At 38.2% G+C, this 18275-nt stretch overlaps 1 protein-coding gene across 6 annotated transcripts in view; it reads right to left on the reverse strand.

Moving 5' to 3' along the window:
* Positions 1-18275, reverse strand: part of LOC139115543 (uncharacterized) — a 125273-nt gene that overhangs the window by 42320 nt on the left and 64678 nt on the right. For 3 of the 6 annotated variants that reach the window (XM_070677732.1, XM_070677731.1, XM_070677738.1), the window contains 10 exons: positions 15146-15280; positions 14576-14713; positions 14041-14163; positions 12390-12500; positions 11446-11562; positions 10988-11116; positions 3132-3245; positions 1970-2323; positions 1256-1372; positions 831-943 (listed from right to left, as the gene is read on the reverse strand). In XM_070677732.1, the coding sequence (XP_070533833.1) occupies positions 831-943; positions 1256-1372; positions 1970-2323; positions 3132-3245; positions 10988-11116; positions 11446-11562; positions 12390-12500; positions 14041-14163; positions 14576-14713; positions 15146-15280 (1451 nt within the window). The remainder of the gene's footprint in view (positions 1-830; positions 944-1255; positions 1373-1969; positions 2324-3131; positions 3246-10987; positions 11117-11445; positions 11563-12389; positions 12501-14040; positions 14164-14575; positions 14714-15145; positions 15281-18275) is intronic. The other 3 variants (XM_070677735.1, XM_070677733.1, XM_070677734.1) reach the window with 3 other exon arrangements.

Genomic DNA, 18275 nt, shown 5'->3' on the forward strand with positions numbered 1-18275 from the left:
CCATAATTGTGTAATTAGGGGGTTTTCATGCATGACATCACATGATGAGATGACCCAGACTTGACCTTTCAGAAAACCTCAGTTTTTCTCCTTTTCTTTTGTATTATGGCTCCGTTTGTGAAAGTTTCCTTTGAAATTATGGTTTTTACTATCAAACTGAGTAGTTGCAGGCCAAATTTTGATACAGCAAAGTAGGTAAAACTTTTGTTAGACTCAAGGACGACCCAGGACTCACAGAGGCAAAGCAGGCCTCAGTGTATTCATGGACCTTATGTTCATGATGTATTGTAGTATCGAACAGCAACAGTGTTTGTTTTGTACCAGGGAATTTGTAACTTTGTAGAAAGGAGATTAAACTGTTTCAATACATTGCAACTTTATAGGAAGGAGGGTAAACTGTTTCAACATCTTACAACATTTTGTTGTTAGGTGTAGTTTTCTGTTGAGGAGGTCTAAGAATTCAATAGCCACTACATTAGCCAAACAGGAATTTTTGTAGCCATTTTTAACTTTCTTTCGCATTTGGCGAATTGGCGAATAGGTAGCGGGAGCCCTGTGACCCCAAGTTGCAAATGACCACAGGAGTTATAATATATAGTGTTCCATAAACCTGACTACTTGTTTTGGTGTTCTTTATCTGAGCGCCACAGGTGTATATAATCTACTTTAAGAGTGTTATGGCCTTCCAAGTTCAGTATTTCATAGTTTCGCCACAAACTTGACAGTTTTTCTCATTTAAAGTGGTGTGCATCATCAGAGGGCAGTAGAAGATGAAAATTGCTAGCGTGGAATAGATATTGTTTATTTGATTGTGTGTAAAGAAAACATACCACGGCCTTTATTTGTGTCTCCAGAACTATGAACTCTGGTGACTGTCTATCGCTCAGAGCTGGTGTGAACTGCAATGACGTCACAGTGTATGCCATACCGAATGTTGGTGGACCTTGTTTGGAAGTACATAATATAAACACACAACTGTTAATGCTTTTATGACAAAAAGAAGTTGAAAATGAGATTTGTAGGTGCGATATCAAAATTACATACTACTTACTAGTCCAAGAGAGTAAACAAACAATATTTATATGCTGTTTTCTCCGTTACTCAAAACATTTAGATTTTACAGAAGATCAAGCAATGTATACCATTCTGTGATTTGATTGTTGACAGAGGCAATGCAGCCATTAAAACACTCATTACTTTTTAAAGTTGATGTGTCAAATAAATAATTGTGTAAATGCCCATATCCATCACTTACTTATTTCGCACCGGTCTCCTCTATATCCAGGCTGACAAGTACAAGAGAAGGTATCTGCATTTACATCTTCACATGTGCCATTGTACATGCATGGATTTCTTGGATAGCACGTACGATCTGGAGTAAAAGATCAAATTCTTAGAAGGAGCCATATATATATATATATATATATATATATATATATATATATATATATATATATATATATATAATATATATATATATATATATATATATATATATATATATATGTGTGTGTGTGTGTGTGTGTGTGTCCACAAATACTCACATCAATAAGAATATTATGTTATCAAATAACTGTCACCTTCAGAGCACATTAATTGTCTCATTGTACTACCAACCATTAAGTATGAATATAATGCATCTTTTCCTGAAGGTGACAAATTTCAAAGCTCTTGAAATAATTATTTCCTACACGCACATCTGTATACTGTACGTATGTACATGTATTTATAAAAACAAATCATGATCACAGAATGGTGATAAACCCCTTGATAGGAATACCTGTAACTTCATAACTCTGCAATAACTCCACTGAAATCACTATACCTTTCAATAGCAATGCTGTGCAAAGTACAAACAGAGATGACATTTTGTCAGGAAAGGGAATTTTATGTGTACATCGGTGTATGTGTGTGTGTGTGTGTGTGTGTGTGTTGACAGTCTTATCAAAGTACAAAATTTAATGTTTACCAATAACTGTTAAGTGAGCAACCCCATGTAAAGGAATGCTTCCAATGGTAGTATTGATGTGCCAAAAAGCTTCATCCACCATCAGAACAGGATCGATCTTCAGGGTGAATACGTTTGTCTGGTTATTCCAGTTTACAAAGTACCTTGGTGTTGGGGGAAAGTGATCATCTTTGCCGTCATCCACAATGTAATATCCAGCTGAGATATATCTTACATCCACTGCTCTCCGTGAGGATTCTCTCGAAATGATGATGGATGACATTCTTGGTGGATGGCCTATGAATTCCCATGAAAATTCCACGGCGCTGCCTTCAATCGTACTTATGTCAGGTTGAGGACGTAGAGAGACATAGTCTGCAAAATTGCAAATGTTATGCCAGATTAGTATTTATCTAAGTATTTATTTCAAGTGTTTCTAAGTTGTGTCAACAAAGAAGTCTTAAAGGTATACTGTCACCTGTTCCAATTTTGCCACAGTTACCATGGAAAGAGCAAATCTAACCAATCACAGATTTAAGCGGGTGGCCGCTTTTTAAAAACAGCGCCCTCACGTGGGCATTTTGAATACCAAGGAATGCCACTTTGGGCATATTTAGATTACAGATGACTGTATACCTTTAACAGGTAAATTATAAGACTTCAACACAGGGTTCTGCAAATAAGACGTGCACATAAAATAGCTAGGGACATTTTTGTCTTGCTAGACTTTCTGACAAATTCAAATGACACAACTTGTTCATCTTCATAGTTCTTCCTAAGAGCCAGCCAAAATAAAAACAGTCAGAATAATATAACACGTGATTGATGTTCATGTAGCATGACTTGGAACACTGCGACAGCAAATTTCGTTATCTGCACGAATCAATTTGCTGTCGCTGACTCAAAGTGTTTTCAGAATACAAGTTGCAGCCTATGAGTAACTGTCTCCGAAATGCCCATCAGACAACAAACTGATCTTTGAAAAATGCAACAATAAATTTTGTCTGAATTTTGTCCGATGTCGTGTGCGTGCAACTATATTTAGTAACAAATCTGGAATTGTGATCAGCGCAATCATGTTAACACTATATCTGCAGCGTATCCATTGCTTTCAGGTCACATAAAGCTCTATTCATATTATATAATTTACAGGTCTGATATTGATTTTGAGTTCAAAACATACCGCAGTTCAGTTCATCCGTCCCGTCGGCACAATCCACTTCGTTATTACATATCATGTATGTTTCTAAACATGTTTCACCATTGTCACAAATCTCTTGGTACGAGAGGCATACCTCTGTAAAAAACCAAGAATTAAATATAATAAATTATTTACATTATGTCACATCTCTGTGACTGATGACTGATGATAAGGGGATACAAGATATTAATACAAGGCTAAGAGATACTATTGTGACACCTTGTAGCCATGGCCAGGTACTTTGAACCTTCCTCGGTAATTTCAAATTGCGGGATTTATCAACCATTGTAAGGAACGAGGATACTTTTGGGTGTTAGTTGAGGTTTTTGTAACAAACAGATACAACAACCTGCCCAAATATATACTCATAACAAAATAGTTATATCTCGAAAGGCATTGAATTTGCATACATTACAGTATATTATTTCACAAAAGCACACAACTGTCACATCAGATTGAGTATTTAAAGGGGAAGTTCACCAAGGATGATTTTTACATATGTGCTAGCTTTGTGGTCACTTACCCCGGAAAAGCTATTTTCACCATTTATAACTTGCAAGATTTTTTACAAAAAAACGATAGCAATAGTACAGGAAGTTGCCCATGTAATTTGAATCATGGGAAAAAGCGCCAAGCTTGCAGCTTGCATAATGTGATATGGAAGGGACCATTTTCCCATGGGTATGGCATTGTCCACTCACCCATGCTTAAACCAGGCTGTGCGTATTTACATAATTTTTGTTTATACTGAGTATCCTTGTATAAACAATGAATCACTTATAATAAACTTTCCACTGTCAGATTTTGTGTTGCTGTTTACTACTGTGTTACTGTGAGTGGACAATGTGTAGGCAATACGTGTCCGAAGATGGTCCCTTCCATATCATATTATGCAAGCTCCAAGTTTGGAGCTTTTTTCCCATGATTCAAATTACATGGGCAACTTCCTGTACTATTTTATCGTTTTTTGTTAAAATCCTGCGAGTTATAAATGGTGAAAATAGTTTTCCCTGGGTAAATGACCACAGAGCTACCACATATGTAAAAATCATCCTTGGTGAACTTCCCCTTTAAAGGGACAAAGTCGCCCATTTTTCATTAATTTTGTTTGATACGAGATACTACTTATATTGTTTGACATGTTGAAAGATACTGAATGAATTGGTGACCATGCAAATATTCGATCCCGGTTTTAGACAAATTAAATGAAACCAGTGTGACAATGAATTAATGGTCATGACCATTAATTCGTTTTTGCAATGGTTTCATGTATCGTATCTAAAACCAGGGTCAAATATATGCATGGTCACCCATTCATTCAGTATCTTTCAACATGTCAAACAATATAAGTAGCATCTCGTATCAAACAAAATTAATGAAAAATGGGCGACTTTGTCCCTTTAACTCACTTGACCACTGAATAAAACACAGACTTTGATAAGCACATGTGTGTTTCAATGAAATAAGAAATTGAACTTATCCAACGACGGATGAGTTTGATTCTGTATTCATTGTACAATCGACAAATCAGACAAAAATGGCATTCATCTTCAATTTTATTTGCATCACAGTAAAAGCAAACTCTATTTGTGCGACTATTATAAAAATACCGCAATTATACGGTGTCGCTCAAATTTGATCAGAATTGGTACATACCAGTATGGGTACCAAAGATCAACAATAAATGTTGTTTCTATCTGTTCAGTGCAGGAAAATTCTACGTTGATGTTATGACAATGATTTCTGCACAGTACAACCAGAAAAAAAACAAGAAATATTTAAACCAGAAAAACAAGAATGACAAAAGTAATTAAGGTCTGCAACTTAAGGTACTGGAGGTCAACTTTAGCAACATGCATAGCAGAAAGGCAGCTAGCCCCCCCCCCCCTAGTTTGACCATAGACGGTCTTCCTCCCCTCTACTGACGGTCTTCCTCCCCTCTACTGTCTACGGTTTGAGCAGGTCTGTTAATATGTAACAGTTCATAAACAATGACAGGAAATGACTCAAGTCAGTGGAGTAAGATTGTTTCAAGCCTGTTTCAGAAATTCGTTTTTTCTTACCTCATTTGCACATTTTTGACACTGATGTGTTCATTTGAACAAATTCACATCTCAACCCCTACATCTACCTGTACACCAAATACTGAGACGGTAGCTTTGGCGGTATGGGAGCCTTTGTGTGTGACGGACATACATCTGCACATACCCACAAATATACAGACGCCACTTAGACTCATCATATAAGCTCTTTTTGGTATTTATATATAAAACCAAATATGAACTAAAAATATCTGTCATTTTTTTAGGTTTTTATTACCGTTAATAACCAATTTGGAAATTCTCTATTCTACGACAGGTATGGACAAAAACACCTGTTATTGGAGTGTAGCAGATCTCGTGCAACCAACTATGAAATGATTGCAGCTACATTATTTGGTATCATTGCTATATTTCATCTTTTATTGCATCGAGCAATTTAAACAGAAACTGAAGCAAGACCTTGATCAACATGTATTAAATGATGCACATCAACTGCACTTATGCTTGAATATTTACACAAATGACTTTGCATTGATTAACAAAAGTACATGATGTTAATGTGAAAAGCCAAGAACATCAAAGAATCTGCGAGTCAGTTCCGAGAAGAACGACTTTGCGACATTACCGTAAAAACCCGATCAATTCGACCACCCTATATTAATTCGACCAACCTATTTTTTTCACAAAACATAATTTTATTTGGCCCCTTTCAATTCGACCACCGACGGAAACTGGGACTTTCTCAATCCCTATTAATTCGACCGAATTACATACCCTTCAAAAACTTCCTTCAGTTGGTGAATGAACGATATTTCAAGACATCGAAAACCACCGTTACGAATATGACGAACCACGGGTCAGACATAGCTGCAAAATTGTAGCGCTACGGTGAGGCGGTCGGTGAGTTTTGGTTTTTGCGACCTCGCTCACCAGTAGAGCTACAATGCCGAAGGCCCTGTAGGATACAAAATAAGCGCGCCGCACATGACGCGGCATTTTCATGTAAAATCCCACATATTTACTGCATTTGGTCGTACTGATTTATCACTACTGAAGACTAAACACTATACTACACTAACCTTGTCGTTTATGGGGTTTGGTATTAGCGCAGACACGTCGATCGCGTTCCATAAACATTGAGCGTGTTTCTGGGAGCCGCCATTACCGGAAGTTGGTAATGGAGGCTCCAAGAAATGTTTTTGGAATGCGATCGACGTATTTGAACAAATACCAAACCCCATACACGACAAGGTTAGTGTAGTATAGTGTTTAATCTTCAGTAGTGATAAATCAGTATGATCAAATGCAGTAAATATATGGGATTTTACATCAAAATGCCATGCCATGTGCAGCGTGCTTATTTTGTATGCTACAGGGCCTTCGGCATTGTAGCTCTACTGGTGAGCGAGGTCGCAAAAACCAAAACTCACCGACCGCCTCACCGTAGAGCTACAATTTTGCAGCTAGGGTCAGACAAAAAGGCAGAAATGAGAACTACAAAGGGCTTTGTAAACGGCTTTCAGATTGGTTTTCATTGGGTCACATGATTATTTTCGCTGAGTTGGAAACCTCAGTGATTTAATGAGCTGGATCCCTGTCGCCCCTTTCGAAACGTGCGTGAAGTTTCAGCGTGTGTGAAGTACCAACCCTCAAGTCTCTGGTTTTGTCACTATTTTCTCACCTTAATATCGAAGAAAGTCAGAATAAATTACCTACTTTCTCCCTTTCTCATCGTCTTTTCCGAATTCTTACCATCCCGTGTCGATTGAAATTTACAGACACTTTCTGTGTGTGAATCAATATCCCTTCCCAATTTGACAGATATTATGTTCTAAACCACATGTTGCTTGTTCCTAAAACAAATAGACAGATGTGCCCCGTGCACTGAAAGGACGAGTTTGCGAAATCTTTGTCAGAATAAATTACCTACTTTCTCCCTTTCTCATCGTCTTTTCCGAATTCTTACCATCCCGTGTCGATTGAAGTTTACAGACTCTTTCTGTGTGTGAATCAATATCCCTTCCTAATTTGACAGATATTATGTTCTAAACCACATGTTGCTTGTTCCTAAAACACATAGACAGATGTGCCCCGTGCACTAAAAGGACGAGTTTGCGAAATCTTTTGCGAACGCTGAAAAAAATTGCTGAGGAAAAATCGATGTTACATGTCTGTAAGTACGGCCGCCGCCGCCGCGCAGTGCGTTCTTACCGCCTGGGAACAGACTATTATTTTCAAACGCAAATGGGGACAGTGTCAAGGAAACAGTAAGACGACAACTTATTTTTTCAAGCTGAAGAAAATGCTCTTTCTGGTTGTTTTAATGACTCAATCGAATATTTTTGTTCCCAATTAATAAATCATAGACAATCTCAATTCTCGGTTTATGGCAATTTTTGTCGACCGATAAAAGTCTTTATCTTCAATATTCCATTCTAATTTCACCTATATAATATCCTAACCTCCTGTGACTTTCCTTCTAAACGTTGATTTGCCTTGTGCACCAAAAGAGAGGTTGTATCTTATGTGAAACGATGAAAAAATAGCTGAAGAAATATCCATGAATCAGTCAGTACGGCAGGCGAAACCCGGACGGCCATATACCGATTGGGGACAGAGCAGAGTAGATCGAAACGCAAACGGGGTGTTATTATAGGAAAGGCGGTGACTATTTTAAAGCTGAATAAAATGCTGTCTCTGGTTGTGTAAGTCTGTCGATCGAAATATATATTTTGTTTCCAGTTGATTGATCATGGGGGGATGGCAGTCTCGATCTCCCTTTATGGTTCGGTATTTACTGACTCGTTCCTTCTCATTTTTGTCAATCGATGAAAGCATTTTCGTCTTCCATATTCAATCTTACTTTGACCGATGTTATATCCTGACCTGTAGTGTCATTAGTTTTGACCAACGTAAAAAGACGTTGCCCATGCGCCCGGTTGACGAGATATTTTGCAAAACGATGAAGAAATATTTGAACACGTACGGCCATACTGTATGCATGGGTGCCCTGGAGACATCGATGTCAGTCTTTCCGGACTGTTTACATGTAACTTAGGGGATATTAAGGGAGATGAACCAGTTAGTTGAATAAAACATAACTTTTCGGACATATTTTATGTCAATTTTGTCAATGTCGGACTTTTGATTCGATTGAGAAACCAGAATCACCTACAGAGATGTCTGTCACCGTATAAAACACGGACACACAATTCGGAATAGTTTGTTGTGCTACTGTCGGTCTCAGTCGTGGTGTCTCTCCCATAAAATTTCGAAGCTATAGGCCTACACTTGTCATTTCGATTCACAGGTAGCAGTACAACGATGACCAGATATATATGTTCTTAAAACTAGTCTAAGCAATACGACACTGCACTCTTTGTCATATCGTGTCTCCCCGTGAACGTCCTTGAACCCATGGACATGACCATTGTTTTACTGGGCCCATTAGAGTGTAAACCCCTGCTCGTTCCCAGCAGAGTACTTTTTTAAGTTCAGTACATCAGTGTACACTGTGTGTATAAGCCCTAAACCTAGTTTACCGTAATTCAATTATGGAAAGGTATTAGCAAAGAATAAAGGGCCCTTACAGTTGCTAAAATTGCGAGAAAAACGGCACGTTTTTCCAGTACTTTTACAGTTCTGTGCTTTCCGTCCCCGTTACTCAAATAGAATAGTCCTATTCACAAGCGCTATTGTTATAAATCACGTCCAGGATGTGCTGTTGATTTTCATTCTTTCGTCCAATTTCATTCGTTTGAAGCAATTATCATTTCATTTGACTGTTCTGTGGGACTCTTCTGGATATGTGTTTGGATAAAAAGAACTCTACAGTGAAAGACATAAACTTCGACGGTGATAGGTATACAATATCGGTTCGATGTGCAAAGATATACAGATTACAAGTTATTTTAGAAGTTCTCAAAACCAGTAAAAATAATTCTGAGCGCCACTTACTGATACTATTCTTGTGAACGTCCTTGAATCAGTGACAGCGACCATTGTTTTTGAAGTGTTCGACGGTCGATGATCGGTAGATTAATGAAGACATGTTACTGAACTATCGTGTGACTGTTAGCATGGTTAGGTAAAAGACGGTGTAGTCTGTAGAGGCGTTACGGCGAAAGTCCACGGCCCAAGGGAGCATGAGACGTACATCGCATGCTTTCTTACAACAAACGAGCTGTTGGTTTCCATAGCTACTACGTGAAATACGGCCTCACCGATGACCCTGTCCTGATTCGGAGAGCAATTTCAAACTGCCTGTTGAGGTTCAGATGTCCGATTTTTTCATATTCAAGAGGCTTATTGATTTACAGAGAACGCCCGTCTTGTTTTTAGCTTTAACTTAGCACATGATGGCAATTGAAAATTCAAAGCCAAATAGCCAGTGGAAGAAAATTCGACGACTCGCTCTCACCAGCGGTCGCAATGAAAAAAAAAAATCGAAGTCTCTGAAGTCGGTATCATTGCTCCGCCATGTTTATTGTTGGTTGTACGGCCAGTTTAAAGTCACAGACTTTCTACACGGTAAAATTCATATAATTGCCATACCGCGAAGTTCCCTGTGCATTTCAATATGTCTATTTGGAAGCAAAAACGTCACGGACATTCGATCGATGGTGATGAACTTTCTCCAGGCCGTGACATGTCACCAGTTACGAACTTTACCGGTTTTCGATACGAAAGATGCAATATATTATCAGCGTTGTTCACGTTGTGTTTTGAGTCCGATATCGAATATAACAGGAAAAAACTAACGATTAGAGTGACGATAGAGACCATGCCCGATACGGAAAATTGACATCAACTACTTGCATTGAGCAATGACCTGAAACTTCAGATAAATGTCGACAATATAAAACATCGAAATGCCGGAGAGAGAGAGGGAGAGAGAGAGGTTTACGCTGTCGCGAACTGATTATACTCTTTCGGATATGACTTCGGTATAGACGATACACAGAAATCGAAAATGTACACCTACTTTCCAGAAATTCGATTAATCTTATAATAAGAGTAGAACAAATCCAAAAGTGTTGGTTGAAGTAAATCTTCAGATGTTGGTTTTCCAAAGTTAGACAATACTTACAGAAATATGGTCGTCATAGTCTTCTCTTAAAAACTATTATCTTCAACACCACGTTTCTTATGATCGGTGATGTCATTTTTTATTATTTTTACAAACTTTCAATGCATCAAACGCCATTAGACTATCTCATCTGCCTGTCAGAGAGTTACAGTATATTTTCAAGGGCTGGCACACGATGTCAACTTACGCATCGTCCGTCGAGCGGCCGGTGGCAGTGTCGCAGATCGCTCCGTCTGTGATCGCGGCCACTTTGATTTTGATGTGACACCCATGTGTGTTTGAGGTTTTTTTAATACCTAATTTGTCGACCTCACAAAATTTCAGTCCATGCTTTGAAGCAGTCTCAACATGGCAAACATGTCTCGCGTAAATTTCATCCTCGTCGTTCCAATTAATTCGACCACTAAATTATTTCGGCAGTTTTAATTTCCTATTAATTCGACATTTTTCAAATCGTAATTATTTTTTTCTGGTCGAATTGATTGGGTTTTTACGGTATCTAGGGAATATTCAAAATAGGAGAGTATTCAAAATGTTGACATGAAATAATTTCCCCAGGGCAAACAGCAATGCAAGTTGCAGCAGCTACCCATTTCTTCTACTGAAGATGGGAACCCGGAACAAAAGTATGTAACTGGAAGCCAGTGCAAATCACTAATTCATACTCTGTGTTTATTTTCATTTTCACTTCATAGCTTGGTACTTACCGCAGTCTGCCTCGTCGTATCCATATGCATTATTCGTAAAGCAATCAATATGCCCATCGCAGAAAAAATCCTCAGGTATACACTCATATGAACTTTGACCGCATGGCCTTAACCCTTGTGCACAAGTAGCTGCAGAATATATGAAAATCAAGTGTTTCACTTTTTCAAAACTGTTTGTGGAATATTTAAAACACATGTCCAACCTAATCCTTGCATTGGTAAAAATACGTATGTACATGCAATGCATGATTATGTCCGGTATGTATGCATGTATGTACCGGTATATGTTCATCAATATCTCTTTACATGTACGTGTCTATTTATCATTCTATTAAAGGCTTGGATTCTTTATGTTCAACATCGTAAAATCGTAGCTTTTTTGTGAACTGTCTTTCTCTTTAATTCTGTAGTTCATCCAATTACTTGAAATTACAAGACGTTTCACTTTTTATACTTACTGCAGTTCATTTCATCGCTGAAATCTGCACAGTCGGGGATATTGTCGCATACCTTGGAATATTTGATACAGTTTCCGTCATAACAATACCAAGGTCTTGGTAGGCAATGCCTGAAATCTGGTGAACAGGTTAAAGTTACATTTTAGAGAAGGTATGACATGATATTGTAAAGAAATGCCAATCAAGCGTCCATAATCATGAAAACAGAAAGGTTTTAGTTTCCCCCAATTACGTGTACATCTGACGGCGTGCAGTGGTGTAGTCACATTCCTGCTTGCGTGTGAATTTTTTAACCCTTTGAGCACCAAAGTCTATTTTTGTCCCCTTTATAAAAAAAAAAAGCCAATTTTTTCCAGCTTTTGCCAAAATTTTGAGAAAAACTGTAGCCAATGAAATGTGATGTCCATTTAGTCCAAAATTATCAAAAAAATTACAGAAAATTCATAAGAATTGGTAAAATATGGCACTAAAATTTTGGCGGGAAAAAATTACAGCACTCAAGGATTTAATTAGTTACAAGCGTTCAAAATGATTTTGCTGCATTTTGTCTCAGAATCATGCTAAATTCTTTTTAGAAAAATTAATTTCTTTACATCTTGACTATTCTTATACCTCGTTCTTCCCTTGCATTAAATTGGCCAATTTTCTTTGATACAGTTATTTATGAGGCTTTCAGAAATCTTTGTGGTGGCACCAGATATAAAGAGAATGACACTACACATTTTTGTCCATGTCAGGAAATCACATGGTAGTATGTGGAACGAAGTGTTAACTGACGTCCCAAATGTGAAAAGTGACAATTAGTTGGATATCACTACCTCTGCTGTCCATTAGATTAGCACAATTGTTTATTAAATCTCATTTTACTTGTAATACCAATCAATTAGAAAGTGATTACTGTCAATCGTTGTACATATACTTTTAAGAACAATTCTTAGGCTTACCAACTTCACAATACTGTCCTCGGAATCCTTCCTCACAGATGCAGTAGTAGCCAGTCCCATAATCGTTGCATGTTCCATTATTGTAGCATGGGTTAGAAGTGCAAGCAGACCCTGTTATGACATGAAGTAATATTGAGCAGTGGTAAAAGAAAGAGTTTAATATTCAGTGTTGCGGCCAGGAATTTTAGATCAGGGGACACTGTGTCCCACTACCATTTATTTTTGGGGACATTTTGTACATTTTGGGGACAACAAGCAGTTGTCAATCAAATTTTGCATTATTTCGTAACACATTAGTTTAACTGAACAAAATTCAAGTTACCGGGACCACGTCACTATGCTTGAATTTCAGGCAATTGAAACAGTATACCATATCTGTCGCAAATCAGAGCTCAGACAGACTACAGTCAAGGAAATTATGATATCAAGTGCACCATTTTAATTACTTTTAATCATATTGCTAGCTCTGAAAGTACTTAAGTGTAAGCCTCAAAATAATTATGCAAAATAAAGATCATCGTCAGTGACAGATACTGCTTGCAGACTACACCTATCACAGTCGACTCACGAGTGCGCCCAGGGCGAAGTACGATAGAGTGTGGGACAACAGGTTCCGTTTTGGGGACATTGTCGCAAGGGCGCGTCCTGGCGGCAACACTGAATATTTGTGTTTAAAAAGTTTGATGTGCAACATACGTCAATTGGTTGGAATATTGGTGCATTTTCAGTCAATTGATACATTTGTTGTTTGTGTTTGTGTTGTGTATGAAATTTGTTGTTTCTGTTGTGCTATGCCATTTTATCTTTCTGGCTATCTAGATCTAATTTAACAATGGATTTTTTATGCTTTTCATTCCTTGAGCTTACTAATTTCACAATTTACTTCCTGGAATCCTTCCTCACAGATGCAGTAGTAGTAGACACTCCCATAATCAATGCATGTTCCATTGTTCTGGCATGGTTTAGAATTGCAAACAAGCCCTATTACGACATGAAGTAATAGTGTATAGTGGTAAAAGCAAGAGTTTAATATTTGTACCGTAGTTTAAAATTTGGTATGGGACATCTACGTCAGTTGGTTGGAAATTGGAGTATTTTTGGTTAACTGATACATTTGTTGTTTATGTTCAGTGTGAAATTTTTTTGTTTCTGCTGTGCTATGCTGTTTTATCTTCCGGGCTATCTAGATCTGATTTAATGATGGATTTTTTATGCTTGATGGGCATGAACGTAATCATGAAATGAAGCAGGTAAAGTCTATCCATTGTATGTCCATTTTAAGACTTCCGCCACTTCTTATGATTTAAAAAATTTGTATTTTATCAAGCTCTCCACTACATAGAAATCCTCTTTCTGACTCATCTTGGTCCCTGTCTATCCCCCTACCTAAGCCAAAAAGAGTGTAAGAGTCAAAACAGTTAACAGTTTTGCTAACTGATGAGACCATATTTGGCACAATCACGTTTTCCTTACTTGCATTACTTTGATATATATTCAATGTCCGTTATATAAGACATCTCCATAATACGAGCCAATCAAAATGATTTGTAAATTGGCTTTAAAATTGACTTAGAATTCCTAGATGGCAATGAATTACAATTAACTCTTTGATTTGCTTTGCTTTGCGTAGAATATATTGCCGGGTACTTACCACAATACCATTCGTCACTTCCATCGTAGCAGTAGCTGTTTCCATTACAATATTCATTATAAGGATAGCACTGCCAGCCGTTGCTGCATTGATGCTGACCGTAGCAGGGATATGGCGTAGTTGCTGGGTAAGTTGAAATTACAAAATGGCAGATATGAACTTAGTATAATACTTCTGTGGTTTTGTATAATATGTTATATCTTTGCAATTTACTTTTAAGTAGGTTGGAAAGCAGACAAGTCTGAAGCATAATATTTATGAGTATGAAGGGGATCATACATTTTTTAAAAATCTGGTGAAACTTATGCAGTATTCGGGTCTTGCTGTCAGAATATGAATACACATCTCTTGCTGTGCTACTTGTCACTCTGAGTTGAAGGTTTTGTGGAATTGGCGATACACAACAACATGCATAACATAATGCATTCTCTCAGAGTTTAACTGAAAGGATGCTTTTAGGCAACCAGACTGATGTGTATTCTTCTGCACCGATGAATGTGAATCTTTGCTTTCAATACTTGGAATCTTCACTTACCACAGTACCATTCATCACTCCCATCGGAGCAGTAGCTGTTTCCATTACAATGTTCATAATATGGATAACACTGCCAGCCATTATTACATTGATTCTGTCCATGGCAGGGATACCCTGGAGTTGTCGTCTCATATGAATCTGCAAAATATCATGTGCATACCAAATATATTCCTGTCTATCAATATATGCAAAAGTGTATACTCAATACTCCTATGTTTCGATATACCTGTATGAGATGTGCAGAATCGACATGGTGGGCGGAAGGGCAGACAAATATGAAATCTAATAATTATGAGGAAAAAGGACATAAACCTTTCATTAAAGGGAGGCGAAAATTATTTTGTGGCACTCAGGCCTTGATTTGTGAACATGAACAGCAATCTTTTATGTTGATTTCTATTCTGTGTCAATGGTTGTGTGGAATTGGCAATACACGTCACTAAGCATAAATGATACAATCTTCAAGAGATTAGTTGCATGGATTGGATCTATTATGGCAAGCTGACTTGTTTATTCTTGTACGGCACTAATTGTGAATCTTTGTTTTCAATATTTTTAACCTTTACTTACGACAGTACCATTCGTCACTTCCATCATAGCAGTCGCTGCTTCCATCACAATGTTCATACCATGGTATACACTGCCAGCCATTACTGCATTGAAACTGACCAGAGCAGGGATATGGTGTAGGCGTCTCGTATGAATCTACAAAATACCAGGTATATACTACATATACTCCTGTGTTTCAGTGTATGCACAGATGTATATAACTACATGTATACATATTACTCCTGTCTCGTATGATGGGTAAGGTGAATCTATCGACTACCAAATGTGCATGGTTCCATGTTTTAGTGTATGTATGTGTGAAAATGTTTTCATATTGCCAAATGTTTGCCATGCTGTCAAGCCTTACAACTCACAAGTGCTACCGGTCGGAGGAAAAGCATCAAACCCTCCATTAAAGGGAAACCTAAGTCCAGCGACTTTGACAGTTTATCCCTTCCAAAATCACCCTTGAGTAAAATGCAGCTCAAATTTGCAACATAATTGCACGCGCTGACGACTACGGCACGACGAAAAGAGAACTTGAAGTAGACGACATTTATGGAAATGAGCCCGGAATTCCATGGGCGCGAAAGGGCTCATGGGAGAAGCATGCGTGACGTCATGGGCGATACAGACGATTGTAGCTTGCAGCTGGAGGAGATACTGTGAACAGTTCAGCGCGTTCGTAAGACGACTATGGAGAGTTCGGACAGCGATACTTCTGACATCGAGTATTACTTTTCCCTGACTGAAATCAAACCATACTAATTTGAACCTGTCCAAGATATGTAATAATTAGAAAGCATCTCAAAACATCGTTCATATCTTGGTTGCTTGCGTTTTGTGTATGATTCAGCGGAGGGAGTCACTGTGCTTCTTGTACAGACCCCGAACTGGATTGGAGAGACTGAGTGACCCTCTGGGGTGACCCTGCGATCCTTCAACGCTACGTTTCTAAAACAGAGTTTTCTGTATCAATCGCTTAAAATAAATTTTTGGTTCGTGAATGATACGGAATGATTGACTGATTGTATGTGTTACCGTGTAAGTCGAGCTTGGCCAGATCTTTGAGGTTGTGAAATCTTCTATATGTATCAGAAAATATTTATTCGCGATTCGACAAATCTATTATGGTGTCGTCTGTTTTTCGAAGCTGGTGTCGAACTTAGGAAGTCGGACTTACTCAGATCTACAAAGTGATGAAATCGCCGATATAATGAATATTTGCCCGCTATTTAAAAAAATAGTATCGTCTTAAAGCTTGTTGTAAGGAATATGTTTCATACAAAACCAGCCCAAACTCCCGATGATTTCCGATATGTCCTCTGTTCAAGTCCCGATCGCCAAGTAAAAATGTTTACATGTAAAGAATGTAGGCCCTAATTTGTGCAAGGGCCTCCCGAGTCCCGATGATATCCAATCGGCCCTCTCGACGAAATCCCGTGTGGACATTTAATGAAAAAAAATGCTTTACCTGTAAAAAATGTATTTCGTGCATTAATAAATCCAATAATGTAAAACATACAGTATTCTTGACTACCGGCCATGGATACTATTTTTGAACTAAGAGTCGGACAGGGAGGTAGTCGGGTGGTCAGATCGGTTAGGTGGTGAAATCTCTGATATACATCGGATATTTACCCACAATTTAACAAAGTATTGTCTATAGTATCAGAGTTAAAGTCCTAAGTCGCCAATATTTATCGGATAAATATCCGTGATTTCGCAGACCCAGCGTGCCAACACCACACAGTGCAAGTAAATCTAGGATCATCTGGTATCGATATTAGCCTAGGTTCTGGCGCAATTGATATTTATCGGGTAAATATAATATCGGCGATTTCTCACACCCGGCGCGCCGAGACACAGTAGGCAAAAAGTCATTCCAATATCTTGTAATATCAATATTACAAGGTATAGTCCCGAAATTGCCTATATCTATTGGTTATATATCGGAGATGTGGCAGACCCGGGATGTCAAGATAAGAGACGCTTTGTGTAGTTTCGTCTTCGGATTTTAGAGTCCCGAAAATCCGTGGCATTATTAGGCCAACCATATTTCGATGTGGAAATCAGAGAAAGACATGATAAATTATGTCTAAATTGCATTTTGTCACAGATTTCAGACCCAAGGAAATGACGTTTACAAGCTAATTTTACATAAACCGCTGCGATTTTGTGAACGAATTCGCAAATTTAAATTGCGCGAGGTGCGCGATACATTTTGCGGCCAGGCATTTTTCTAGTTTGGAAAGAGAAAAACATTTGTGTGGAATCGGCTTTAAATTGATATTTACGAGTGTTGACTAGCAATATTGAGCATGAAGTAGTTGCTCTTGTGCGACGTGTTCTGTCTTATGCGTGCAACAAAATCGAATATTGCAATTTGATACACTGCTCCTTATTTCAGATATGCGATTTTCGATATTGGTTTGGACCCGACAATGTTTCATTTTAGTGATAATCCCGTCTCACTGAGACTGATACATCTTAGACAAAACATCCATCCGCGCCTATACTGTCGACGGTTTCCTCAATAGCTGGTGTCTACATGTAAAAAGCGCGCTCCTTCCTGCCCTTGTGATACTTTCTGATAAAACTGCAAAGTTAGTGTCTATGCTGAGCCGCTGTTAACTCAGCCTGAGGCTGATCTGAAAGTCTGGCACAAGGACAGCTATGGATCTAGAACGGCTGTCAGTCGATGATAGTTACATAAAGGCACTTCTTGATCCCAGAAAAAGTGAAAAAAGAAAGTAAGAAAAGACATCGAGCTGTAGAGAACTGCAAATTAATTACGTCTTTATCAACCCCCATCAATTATTTTATTCTGAATAAGGAACGCATCTAGCCAAAAAGTAGTTACCCTGAAACTTTGTCCACTCTGGCAAACGCAACTCAATAAACAGCTCTATTGGGATGGGGGGAGCATGGTGACCATGTGCCGTGCCGTCTGTTTCGGAAACAAAGCTGAGTAACTCGTTTGTAATTAAGTATGCCTGACTGAAACTTTCATTTACTGTAAAACTTATTATGTTTGGCATAGCCGTCCGACTTGTGACGCCAGGTCAAGGTCAACATTAAAGCCGCAATTTTCAATTCCAGGTTCTCGCATTAGTGGAGTTCTCCTCCCAGTCAAACACTTGGCCAGTAT

The sequence above is a fragment of the Ptychodera flava genome, chromosome 17 (assembly GCF_041260155.1).
Source record: "Ptychodera flava strain L36383 chromosome 17, AS_Pfla_20210202, whole genome shotgun sequence".
Classification (NCBI taxonomy): Eukaryota; Metazoa; Hemichordata; class Enteropneusta; family Ptychoderidae; genus Ptychodera; species Ptychodera flava.